Raw genomic sequence first — 13,173 nt, forward strand, 5'->3', positions numbered from 1 at the left:
TAAAAAGTAAATAAATAGAACCTTGTTGTAATGTTTTCAAGTTATGTTGTGAGTATTTAGTGATATGGATCATAAGTTTATATATTTATTTTATAAAGAAAAGCTGCAGTAGGATCCTTATTACAAATGTCATCAGTTTTTGTCGAGTGTAGACCCTGTATAATCTGGGTTTACTCACTCCTGCGCACTTGTTACAGGCGGTCCTTGCATGATGTAATTGCTGCTCTTCACACACACAAAGCTTTTAAGCCCATCCATAGTGCTGACGCGAAGAGCGAGAGCTAATCCCAACACCCATCTCACGTCCAACCGGTTACAACATCCCACCTAATACCACACAGATTTCCCTGTTCTTCTGAATTACTACTACCAGTAAATCCTGCCGGTGTCACCCATTTAACACGGCCTTATTCTCACCAAACAGTGCCATTACTGATGAAAATCAAAAGGATTTATTTTATGAATGAAGGGATCTTTGTTGAACTTTCAATAAATTCTATTCAGGGTTATTACAATTAACTAATACTAAAACCATAAAGAGTATTTAATTTAAATAAAATATATTTTAACTTGAATAGTTTTTTTTATTATATACCGTATGTTAGTTTATATAAGTTTACTTTGATGTACTAAAACCTCCAAACTGAAATGAAAATAAAAAAAGTACATTAAAATAAAAAGCTATATAAACAGATTACTTAAAAATGAAACTATGAAAATTAAAAAATGTCAACTAGCAGTCAGAGTATTAGTAAACTGGTTATGGTAAGTAGAATAAGTTGACACGTTGTTGCAAAGTCACTTACAGTCAGCAGAATTCCTAAGACCATCAATTTGTGTAATGAAACATGTTTAATAACTCAGACAAACTCTGCACTTATTCTCAATCATTTATTTTTATTTCTTTAAGAAGCATGCACTGTAGCAAAAAATAAGCTCTGCAAAAGAAGGGGAAACGTTCCCTTTGTACTGTCCGCTGCTGACAAATAAAAAGAGTTGCTCATCTCAAGAATAAGCAGTTTGGCATTGTGTGGTTCACCACAGACACACTTATGCATTAAACTATGACGTGCCTGGACTGTTCAGCCCGTAAGACAACTGGCTTTCCTAAAAAAAGCATAGTAAAAAAGATAAACATTAGAAGTATGCCAGAAACGTAAATTCAACAAATACATTTTCTGTGCAAAAATCTCCGCCGCATAATGGATAACTCATATTGTGCAAAAAAATTTAAGCAGTCTTTAAAATGTTATTCAAATTTTATAAACTAAAACCAGTTTAAGATGTTTCTCAAACAAAGTGGCTAAACCATGCATCAAAAAAAACGTTAAATCCTTACTTGGGTGCGAAAAAGAGCATGAACTGCAGAGATCTTGTTTTAGCTACAAAGCAAGATTTTAAAGGGTGTCTTTCAATAACTGGGTTACATTCACAAAATACACTTTTTAAATGTTTTGAGTGACGAATGAATTGTAATAAAAGATAGCCATTCATCCCCACAAAAATTACAACTACATTTGTTTGCTTAAAAGAGCATGACTAATCACAAAAAAAGCCCTTAAAACTAATTCTGACATTTTTGTGAGTCTGTAAACATGTCTACAAAGGGCTCATTAAACACTTGTTCAAGTACTGGAGTATCTTTATGACCATGAGGAATGCTTTGGAAAGTGCCATATACAAACAAACAGCTTGACAGTCGCTTACACTCTTTGCACATGTACATTGTCCAGACGGTAAAATCGATCGAAATCTCCTTCAGTCTCAGTGCAGTTAGTTTAGTGAGCGGCGTGGACCGGATACGCCAGCCGGACGTCCAGAGCCTGGTTGTGCTGTGCCAGGGAGGTGTGATGATAGTGCATGACCAGATCCTTCAGAGACTTGTGGAGATCGAAGGGCTCGACGAAGCCGTAGCCGCGCTCCGTGTGACGAATCACGCAGTGCCTCACCTGGCTGCCGACGCTGTGGATGAAGAGACCAGAGCAGGGTTAGGGAAGCTGGAACCAACAAAAAATTCAAAAAAAAAAAAAAAAACTAAAACCAGAAGCATGCATTGCTATAAAACTAACCAAAATCATCAAGATATTTTCTTATATAGTTTTTTGTAGACCAGTGCTGCGTCCCAATTGGCCTACTTATACTATGCCTTAAAAGTATATACTCTTTTCGTGAAGAAAAAGTACATACTTAAGTATGTAGCAGAATAGTAGGCAAACTTTGGGACATAATACATCATAACTTTGTGTTTAATGGACGCTCTGTTGCTTAGTTACGTGCATCCTGTCACTGTTTAAACTGCCCTGTCAATCATCTCACAGTTAACATCCACATTTAGTTTAATTTCCTAATGTATTGGAGAAACGAAGAGGCACGTTGAACTGCGAGTCGTGGGTCTATCATGAAGAGAGCTCTTCATATGTAATGTAAATGTAATCGCTGTGGAATGCAATGTAGTCAATCTATACGAATAAGAATGCAATGCATACTGATGCATTTAAAAGTTAATAACCAAACATATCATTATAAAAGTTCACAATGTTGCTGCAGATGAAATAACACGCATATTTTTTTTTAATCAGGTTAGACATTGGCTATTAATTGTTATCACATAAACCACTTTCCCTGCCTGTCAGTCAGTTGCGCATATCCGCCATATTTGTAGTTTTTAAACCCTTTTTATGCGTGTTTGTAGTTCTAATTGAATCCGCATCCACCACGCAATGTATTATGGGCAATATTAGCCGTTTAGAGTGTCCATTGATCTGCACTTCGAATTTTAATCTCAAGTAGTAGACCAGCCGAGAATCTTTGGCATACTCTTTTCAACATACTATGATTTGGGACATACCAATTCTATTTTCGAATACCATTTAAGACGTATAGTATGCGAATTGGGACGCAGCACAGATATGCAGAGATCCAGACACCCCTAAAATGTAATTGGCCACCCTATGTGCCATTGTGAAATTCTACACTATGATTGGCTATCTCCCAGGTCAGAGGCGGGGCTTTTAATAAAGCCATAACTTTGCTTAAGATCATAGCAGGAAAGAGACAAGGACTGACAGTGAAGGAATAATCAGTGACTGATTGAGAAATACCACTTTAACGCAGATTTAAAATTAAATTATGATCGAAGCTCAACAATTGTATAATAGCATAAACGAGTGAAGTGCTTCATTTGTACAAATATTTATGAAGCCAATTCAAAGCAAATATCACTGTTACACATAATTTGTCTATAAAATATGGACAAAGATGTTCTATTATTTTGCGTTGTTATATTTGAAGTGATTTAATGGTGTTATACAGTAGGAGGAGAATAGGACAGAGGAGTGGCAGTGGAAAAACAGCATGAATACAGTTTTTACTTGCTCATTAGTTTTTATCAATACAAATATTTAAACATTCCTGAATCAAGATACATTTACTTGAAAAGAAAAATTACAAAGTTATTTTTGCTTAAAACAAGAAAAAAATAAAAATCTGACAGTGAGGTATGAAAAATAATCTTCATTTAAAGGGAAAACAAGATTTTATTGCCCCACTAGCAGATATTTTTTTCTCATTTTAAACAACTTAATATCATATGTTATTTTCCTTCTCAAGTAAATGTATCTTGATTGAAGAATGTTTAGATATTTGTATTTTTTTATTTTATTTTGCTGTGCTTGGTTAAGATGAATTTTTTAATATATCTATCTATCTATCTTCTGTATATCTGCATGACTTATTTTTTCTGCAAAACAAAGGAATATGAGGGTAAGTAAATGACTGAACTTCTTTTCTGGGTGAACTTTCTCTTTAAGGTTGATTCATATCATGAATCGGTTCAATTTAATTAATTGGTTTGTGATTGTCTGCTTTACTCCAGTCTAAGTGGATGGGTTTTGGCCAGAATAGGATGTAATGTGGAGATGATGCCAAAAATACATCTCCGTATATAAGACTATAGACTCTAAAGATGAGGACATTTCTATTTTGTGCCAATTAAGAAACAAACAGGAATGCATTTGAGTTATCATTAGAGGTCGAACCGATTCATCGGTTTTGCCGATTAATCGACACCGATATCGGTAAAATTCCATACCGATAGTTTTGTGTTGCGTCTGTTGCTGGAGTGGCTGAGAATGGTCTGCTGTCATTATACAGTACGAGAGCGGCCTCTAGAGGCAGAAATCACTGACAGCACGTGTTTGTTTTGGCATGTGACTGCGCGATGCACAGAGCAGGAAACTTCAAACACGCATTTAAATACAGCTGACAGAAAATCCAGCCGCAAAACAGAGCGCCATTCACATAGATTTCTATTAAATTACATTAGTCCTAAATCGTTGTGAATGTACATAATGACCACCCTAGGCTATAAATTACATAATGCATTTTTCAGTTTGTCTTTCTGTGGCTCTAATACAGTCTGTATACGTCATATAGAGAGCTGTAATAGATTGTGCTTTCTCTTTCCACTTGCTCTGATTTTAAACACCGAACTTTAAACTCATTTATGCCACATAGTTTATTTAAATCAACAAACTGACATAAGTTTGCTTCAAGAATGAACTGTGTTCAATTCAAGTGGCGGTCTAAAACAAAGCGTCTGGTGTGTGAGATACCTGTGACTTCTCCATGACGCATGTGTGTGACTAACTTTTTCTTTTTTGGATTATATAATGATCAAGTGTTAAATTAGAAGCAAATAAAGTGTACAATAGCCATATGTATGTAATTTTAATGGTATGGCCTTGTGTAGATATTTAAAAGATGGCCATCTTTAAGCATGACTGTTGAAATTAAATGGTAATACTTAAGAGTCCATTCGTAGCATTAATGAAAACTGTAGAAGTATTGTTTCTTTATGGAGTGTCCATTTCAACATTCGCTATTAGCTACTAATAGTCTACATTTTTACATTTTAAAGTTTCTTCTTTTAACATTAGCAAACTATGAAATGACTTTAATGATCAATATAATAAATATTAATATTTTTATTAATTTACAAAGTACGGTTCAGTACTGTTTCTTTTTTATCGTAAAAGCACTAGTTTTCTTTCAGTATCCATTTTAAAACTATCGGTTGATTAATCGATATCGGCCAGTGTGGTCCAACCTAGCTATTGGTAAAATCCACTATCGCTCGACCTCTAGTTATCATACGAAAAAGTTATTAAACACCACTGACTGATGACTTACACCACAGAGCAGGCGTAACAGTCCTTGGTGCTGCTGTTGCGGATGAGGAAAGCTCCAGACGGTTTCCCATGGAGAAGCTCCTCTGCCTGCCGTCGACACAGATCTCCTACAAACCAGCTCTCCTCCTCCAGCAGCTCCACCCTCTTCTCATGCTCCTCATTTACCTCACATCCAGACCTGAGAAAACAACCACTCAATAAGCAAAAAGCTCAGATTTGTTTTGTGTTTTTAGCTCAACGAGAGCACCTCGATTTGTCTTCTAAATGCCAGTTCCCGCTCACCAGCCATCGTCCCTTTGTCTCTACAGACCTTACAGACCTATTGCATCAGACAGCAGCCAGACGTGCCCCCACTCGCTCCCTTTGACTTCATTAATAAACACCAGAAATTAAACGGCTTTAGAAGGTGCCTTATATTCTCTAAGAGGCTTAGAGAAGTAAAATAAGATTTTTTTAATCAAATCAGTGGTGACAGGTTTGTAGAAATACAATAAAAATAATAATAATTACTGGTGTTTTCTAAGTCTAGTGTCACACACTTCACAAGAAGATATTTTTAAAGAAACCTGAGAGATTTCTGTCCCTCCATTGAAAGTCCATTCACCCAAAACTATGATCCATTAAGCCTAAACTAAATCTGTTTGTTACAAAGTAACAGTGTGCCTTTAAAAGACTTGCATTAAATCACTTCATTTAAATGACTATTGTTTAAGACCGGTTAACGAACTCATTAAAGTGTTGTAATTTTGGGATTTTGGTGGGACAGAAACCACTCGGGTTTCATTAAAAATATCTGTATTTGTGTTTTCGCTCATTCGACACAGAACCTGCAGACTTTATATTTAAATAGCAGTATTTTTCAGGTTTAATATTCAGACACTAGTCCATATCGTGATTTGATTACGTGTACAGCCTTACTTTTGATTGATTCATCCAAATTGTGTGTTATACTGTAAATGTAGCATTATAATGGGATTGGATGGATGGGCTCTGTCAACTGCAGCCACCCTGGACTCTATTAACTGCATAGGAATGCACTAACAACCGCTGAGCACAGCAGCAACTTTACATATAACCACCTATACATAGAGCAACATCCTGATTTTTCCCTGGCAAGCCACATTCAATAATCACGTTACCAGACTTCATTCCTCTTTCAGTACTGCTGTGATTAAGTTAAACATATAGATCATATGGACACTCACTCTTTCAGCTCACTGTGGACCGTGTCTTGGAAATCCTTGCGGGAGTTCTCTTGAGAATAACACTGTTCTTCAGAGGTCTCTGTCATGCTGACGGCCTCAAATGTTTTTCTCCTTTGGATTTCCTGCAAAGCAACAGGGATAATCTTAGAAAAGCAATGCATCCGATATGTTTGATATACATTTTTCCCTCTTCTTAACAATTAGATAAAAAAAAAAATATATATATAACTAAACCAAAACTGAAATCATTGTCTTTAAAACTAACTAAAATAAAAATAAAACCAAAAAAAAAAAAAAAAAAAAAAATTACAAAATTTAGTTTTCGTATTTAGTTCCCAAGTGTATTTGTGTGTATGCATGAGCAGTTGCAGCATTGTAGCCAATCACAGACGTGTCTGTTGAAGGCATAAATTGCCAATGGCCAATCAGAGGTTTAAATTATTAAACAGAAACAGGATTTCATTAAAGCGCAAGCTCACTAAGCAGCTTTATACACTTGCAACTCTCATTATACTATATTATAAATCAGTGTTGGCTGAATATGCTTAGCTTTGAAATCCTCTACACTTATAAAACACTTTTGTTCCTAGTTGGCAGTGATTATAAATACATTTATCTGATGTGAATATTTTGCATTCCTTAAGTAAATAAAGCAGTTAAATCTATACTATATTATTTATTTCTATGTAGTTATTATATATATATATATATATATATATATATATATATATATATATATATATATATATATATATATATAAATTTATTTGAGCAATTACTACTTATACTTGTCTTTATTTTTTGTTTTAAGATTTTTTTAATCATTACTGTGCTTAATGTAATTAAGGAAAAAAAAATACATTGTTTTTTTTTAAATATAAAAACTAATACAAATTACCAAAGAAATTGAAGAAAAATACTAAAACATTCAGTTGCGAATTGAAAATATAAAAAAAAAAAAAATTGAAAAAGCAATACTACAATAATGTTGATTTGAACCTTTTCTATGGCTTACCTGTAATAATGTAGTGCAAGCATCATACAGCTGGTCATACTCTGCCGTCTTTTGAAACAGTCTTAAACATTCATGGAGCTTCTCTCTGGTTACACTCAAAAACTCTTCCTTCACAGGTAGATCCTGAAAATGCAATACGTTTGGTCACTAAAGGTGTTCACTTGTTGGAGGAAAATAAATAAAAAAAGATGCCTTTCAACTACAGGTACATCTCAAAAAATTTGAATATCGTGAAAAAGGTCAATATTTTGTCACTCATTTCAGAAAGTGAAACCCGTATATTATATAGATTCATTACATAGAGGGAAATATTTCAAGCCTTTATTTCTTGAAATTTTGATGATAATGGCTTACAGATAATGAAAACCCAAAATTCTGTGTCTCAGAAAATTAGAATATTACATAAGATCAATAAAAAAAAGGATATTTTAAACAGAAATGTCAGGCTTCTGAGAAGTATGTTAATTTCTATGCACTCAATACTTGGTTGGGCCTCTGGCGCTGTGGCACTGCTCAGGTGTAATGGAAGCCCAGGTTGCTTTGATAGCGGCCTTCAGGTCATCTGCATTGTTGGGTCTGGTGTCTCTCATCTTCCTCTTGACAATAGCCCATAGATTCTCTCTGGGGTTCAGGTCAGACGAGTTTGCTGGCCAATCAAGCACAGTAACACCATGGTCACTGAACCAGCTTTTGGTACCTTTGGCAGTGTGGGCAGGTGCCAAGTCCTGCTGGAAAATGAAATCAGCATCTCCATAAAGCTTGTCAGCAGAAGGAAGCATGAAGTGCTCTAAAATCTCCTGGTAGATGGCTGCGTTGACTGTGGACTTCAGAAAACACAGTGGACCAACACCAGCAGATGACATGACAGCCCAAATCATCACTGACTGTGGAAACTTCACACTGGACTTCAAGCAACATGGATTCTGTGCCTCTCCACTCTTCCTCCAGACTCTGGGACCTTGATTTCCAAATGAAATGCAAAATTTACTTTTATCCGAAAAGAGGACTTTGGAGCACTGAGCAACAGTCCAGTTCTTTTTCTCCACAGCCCAGGTAAGATGCTTCTGACGTTGTCTCTGGTTCAGAAGTGGCTTGGTAGCCCTTTTCCTGAAGACGTCGGAGCGTGGTGACTCTTGATGCACTGACTCCGGCTTCAGTCCACTCCTTGTGAAGCTCTCACAAGTGTTTGAATCAGCTTTGCTTGACAGTATTCTCAAGTTGGCAGTCATCCCTGTTGCTTGAGCACCTTTTCCTACCCAAATTCTTCCTTCCAGTCAACTTTGCATTTAATATGCTTTGATACATCACTCTGTAAACAGCCACTCCTTTCAGTAATGACCCTCTGTGACTTACCCTCTTTGTGGAGGGTGTCAATGTTCGTCTTCTGGATCATTGCCAAGTCAGCATTCTTCTCCATTATTGTGGTTTCAAATAACAAGAGATACTCAGAATTTATACTGTAGGGATGGTCATTAATTGAAACTCAAATGTAAATATTCTAATATTTTGAGATACTGATTTTTGACTTTCATGAGCTGTAAGCTCTAATCAATTAAAACAAAAACTTTTGAAATGTTTCACTTTACATGTAATGAATCTAAAATATATGAAAGTTTCACTTTTTAAAATAAGTTACAAAAAAAAAATAAAAAAAAAAAAAACTCACCATGAGACTCACATAAGAGGTACGAAGCGTGTGAGACACGGGATAAGCCAGCGTGACATCCAGCGAGCTGTTGTACAGGACTAAGCTCCGATGCCTGTAGTAAGATATCAGCTCCGGCACTGAGCTGAAGGTCAGAGGCTCGGAGAACCCAAATTTCCCATCTTGATGGTGGATCCTGATGAGTTTGTTGGTGCCATTGTTCCTGAGGGGATTTCGAGAAGCACTTTTTGTAAATGTAATGCTATAGAAGTCACTCTTTGGTGAAATGCATACAAATCATATCTGACAACTCGCAGTCTTATTTGCCAGCTTAAGAAGTTGTAATATTGTTGAAAACATTTTATAGTGACGCTATTTGTGAACTAAGCCATGAGATTAACTTAATGGCAAATTACATTTAAGAAAAGTCAAGGTTAGGATGCTCTGATAAGCAAAAAGTCCACTAATAAAGAGAATCAATTATCTATACAGGGCAAAAAATGCTGTAAAATTAACAGCTGCCGTGTAAAGTATTTGAGTAATACTACTTCTCTACTATAGTATTAAGTATTATTTTGGGGAATCTGTCCTTTGAGTTCTGTTAAAACTGAATACTTGTGGCATTTACATTTATACAATAATATTTTTAATCCATTACAATTTCATGCAGACTTAACAGTACAAAGCACATATGACGCGTGTCATATTTGTGACTATTGTGACTTTAAAAGACAGGGGTGAGTAAATGACAATGTTCATTTTTGGATGAATAATCCCTTTCAGACAGATTTTGAACTATATAGTGATGTGTTTTTATAATAACACCTCTGTAGAATGATGAACTCGAGTCAAGTGTGAACAGAGCATGATTGGTATTAATTATTAGTCTAAAAATAATAATTTAAATGTCAATCCAGTGTAAAATCATCGCTGAAAATGTTGGCTGAAAATGCTCAAGGAACAGCTTTAAGGATATTGGGTTTCTTTAACATCTGCTGTGTCCTGGAGTTTTACATGAGAAAATAGTGGTCATTTTTTAGCAGTTTCTGCATCAAAAATACTAAGATGAGAAAATCTCTACTGCTGTTTTCAATTGAAATAGCTTTAACGCTTTAATATTTAAGTGCAATTAAATGTGGATGCTTTTTACTGTCGCTCAAGTATTTTTGGAATAGGTACAATGAGAAAACATTTTACATATCTTTAACTTAAATGCAGTTTTTCAGTTTATTTTACACCCCTGCTAATTAAACTGATGCTAAAATACTAGCTAATCGCATCACAGTTTCAATGACATGTTAGGTTAATGTGTAGCAAGCAAAATGGACAAAAGAGTGTTTCATGTGTGAAAGTGGCTGATGATAGGTTGACCACTGATGCTAATACACTTAACTGCTGTGTTTTCAACAAAGTAGGAATCCTGAAACATGCAATCCTTACCTAACAGTCAGTGTATATTCTCCCTGCCGCTTGCAGGAAGCATTTCGGACCAGGAAAGCCCCATCAGGCATGCCGTGGAGAATTTCATTCACCTCCTCCCTAATGGTTCGACACAGTGGAGTTTGATTGTAAGTGGTATTAATTGAATAATAAGCAAACAAACTAAATACTAAGACTAAATGCTTTAAAGAAAACCTAAATCTTACCTCGATATGTCAGCCCAGTACCACTCGGCCTCCTGTAATAAATCACTGGGCTCCATTTCTCTGAGGAGATGATCATCGCTACTGATTTCTGGTTGAAGAAACAGAATAAAACATAAGTGTGAGACAATAGGCTACTAAACAGTTCAGCAATTGTTACATTTCTAGTCTAGCTTTACTGGAAAACCTCCAGCTTTTACAATAAATTGCCAATTTGTCAGGTTTTGGTCACTGGGAAAAAAAAGAAAAAGTGTGCCGATGGAGTATTTTATTTACTATATTTCAAGCATATTTAAAAGAATTAACAGATTTATTAAAATCTTTAATATTCTGAGGCATTTATATTTAAACTGGAAACATAAGCATTAACAGGAATATTTTTTGTGTGTAATAAAAAAAAAAAAAAAAATTGTATTCTAAAAATGGATACATTTAAACTATTTCACACTGAAAATAGATTAAGCATTAAACTTTTCAAAGATGAAAGGCGAAAATGTTCATCTTTGTCAGTTTATATACATATCCATTCATCATCATAATACGAATAGAAACTATAGAGAACAATAAAGTAATATAATAGGGTAAATATCTAAGCAGCAGCAGCAGCCACGACTTTTCATGAAAAGCAGATGGTGAGCAGACACAGAAACTTTAATTCTGTCCGTCTCTCTCATGAAACACTGTTAACCAGACACAGTTCGCCTGTCCTGAGCTATGAAGTGACAGCTGTGGACGCTCAGGATTTCCCTGGGATTCCCGCGGGAGACTTCACCACTTCTACTATGGAGAAGGTTCAGATTTGTGAATATTTACAACATAACTGACGTTAACCAGCGGACCTCCACGATTGGCTGAACTAAGACTCATGAATACTAATCAAGCTAGGTGATTGGACGCTCGGGGTCTGTTACTAAGCAACGTCATCATTGCCTATTTAATATTCATGAGCTAACGCTCCGCCATAGTAGTGCCGCAAGCTCGGCGGCCCGATGAACTCGGCGGTGACATGTTGAGACATGCACAACTCAACGAATCAAAAGCCTGCTTAACTCACTTTTATAATCACACGAACTAACTTTCACAAATGTGTTCCCTTCACTGAATACTGACGGGTTGTCGTTCCCGTGATTAACAACGCTTGACACTTAACGTTAAGTTAGGCAGCGTTTGAAGCAGAACAAAGGCAGAGTGACTTAAACAGAATAAACACCGAATATAAAAACATGAGAATAGAGAAATAAAGTCTCATACCAGTGCTAGCTGAGCGGACTCGACTCATCTCGATATAAAACATGATAATAATAGAGAAATAAAGTCTCATACCAGTGCTAGCTGAGCGGACTCGACTCATCTCGATATAAAACATGATAATAATAGAGAAATAAAGTCTCATACCAGTGCTAGCTGAGCTGACTCGACTCATGTCGATATAAAACATGATAATAATAGAGAAATAAAGTCTCATACCAGTGCTAGCTGAGCGGACTCGACTCATCTCGATATAAAACATGATAATAATAGAGAAATAAAGTCTCATACCAGTGCTAGCTGAGCGGACTCGACTCATGTCGATATAAAACATGATAATAATAGAGAAATAAAGTCTCATACCAGTGCTAGCTGAGCGGACTCGACTCATCTCGATATAAAACATGATAATAATAGAGAAATAAAGTCTCATACCAGTGCTAGCTGAGCGGACTCGACTCATGTCGATATAAAACATGATAATAATAGAGAAATAAAGTCTCATACCAGTGCTAGCTGAGCGGACTCGACTCATGTCGATGTAGGAAAACGCTTCTGCAGACGATGACATCTTTTCTTCAACAATGGATCGTGTTGCAGAAGTGAATTAAGCCCTTTTAAATACTCTAAATCGTAACGTTAAACAATTATAAACGACTGTCCGAGTGTTAGATCTGAGATAACTCGGTAAAAACGGCTTAACAATGTTAAAAAGGCGAAACAATGCCCGTGTCTTAATCCAAGTGTCCGGTTGTTGTAATTTGGCAGCCAGTCATTAAAAAATCTAACTTATAATCGTCTGCCAGAATAGCATACATGATCATAACAGCAGGTACTCATCTAAATCTCCAGATGAACAGCGTGCTGTGAGGAAATCAAACTCTTATCAGGTTTGGGACGATTTAAGTGTCTGAGGACGATACCATTGCTCTACACGGGGGGACACTTTAAACAGGATGCCGTTGTTATTATTACTTTGTTGATATGATACTTTGCCTTTGCTTTTATAAGAATAATAGCAGAAATATAATTTATAAATTGTGTATTAATTATATCCACTTATTTAAAGACACTCTTGTGTTAATGTTAGGAGCCCCCTCCCCCTCCTCTCGCCGCGATTATGCTACGGTCCGTTTTTTGTCCTGCATTGTGCCGTTGGTACTTTTTTCGAGCAACTTGTTTAAAGTCATAATACTGAGTTTTATGCACAGAAACACAGGCATATATG

At 35.9% G+C, this 13,173-nt stretch overlaps 1 protein-coding gene across 8 annotated transcripts; it reads right to left on the reverse strand.

The window, feature by feature from the left end:
- Nucleotides 1-882: 882 nt before the first annotated feature.
- Nucleotides 883-12,881, reverse strand: pik3r3a (phosphoinositide-3-kinase, regulatory subunit 3a (gamma)). Of its 8 annotated transcripts, none has more exons than XR_013785156.1 (10): nt 12,453-12,881; nt 10,701-10,788; nt 10,495-10,593; nt 9,088-9,277; nt 7,410-7,532; nt 6,395-6,516; nt 5,191-5,367; nt 1,708-1,962; nt 1,340-1,382; nt 883-1,107 (listed from the first exon to the last, which is right to left on the reverse strand). XR_013785156.1 is itself a non-coding variant. In XM_079435735.1 (8 exons), exons 1-8 carry the CDS (start codon nt 12,514-12,516, stop codon nt 1,779-1,781), a joined length of 1,047 nt encoding a protein of 348 aa, XP_079291861.1. In that variant the 5' UTR covers nt 12,517-12,822; the 3' UTR covers nt 883-1,778. The 8 variants fall into 8 exon arrangements, 4 of the variants coding, with proteins under 4 accessions (XP_079291861.1, XP_079291860.1, XP_079291859.1 ...); XR_013785159.1 differs by having other exon boundaries at nt 9,076-9,277; nt 12,453-12,822; XR_013785157.1 differs by lacking the exon at nt 1,340-1,382 and having other exon boundaries at nt 12,453-12,822.
- Between the last annotated feature and the right edge of the window lie 292 nt (nt 12,882-13,173).

This window comes from Barbus barbus (assembly GCF_936440315.1).
Source record: "Barbus barbus genome assembly, chromosome: 15".
Classification (NCBI taxonomy): domain Eukaryota; kingdom Metazoa; phylum Chordata; class Actinopteri; order Cypriniformes; family Cyprinidae; genus Barbus; species Barbus barbus.

What these genes read in the sequence shown, in the direction of transcription:
- pik3r3a (XM_079435732.1), bottom strand. Translation starts at nt 12,063, where the DNA reads ATGTTTTATATCGAGATGAGTCGAGTCCGCTCAGCTAGCACTGGTATG. An exon ending in AGTCCGCTCAGCTAGCACTG is followed by an intron (nt 10,789 to 11,948) that starts GTATGAGACTTT and finishes TTCTTCAACCAG; the next exon opens with AAATCAGTAGCGATGATCAT. An exon ending in GTCCACAGTGAGCTGAAAGA is followed by an intron (nt 5,368 to 6,394) that starts GTGAGTGTCCAT and finishes TTGTTTTCTCAG; the next exon opens with GTCTGGATGTGAGGTAAATG.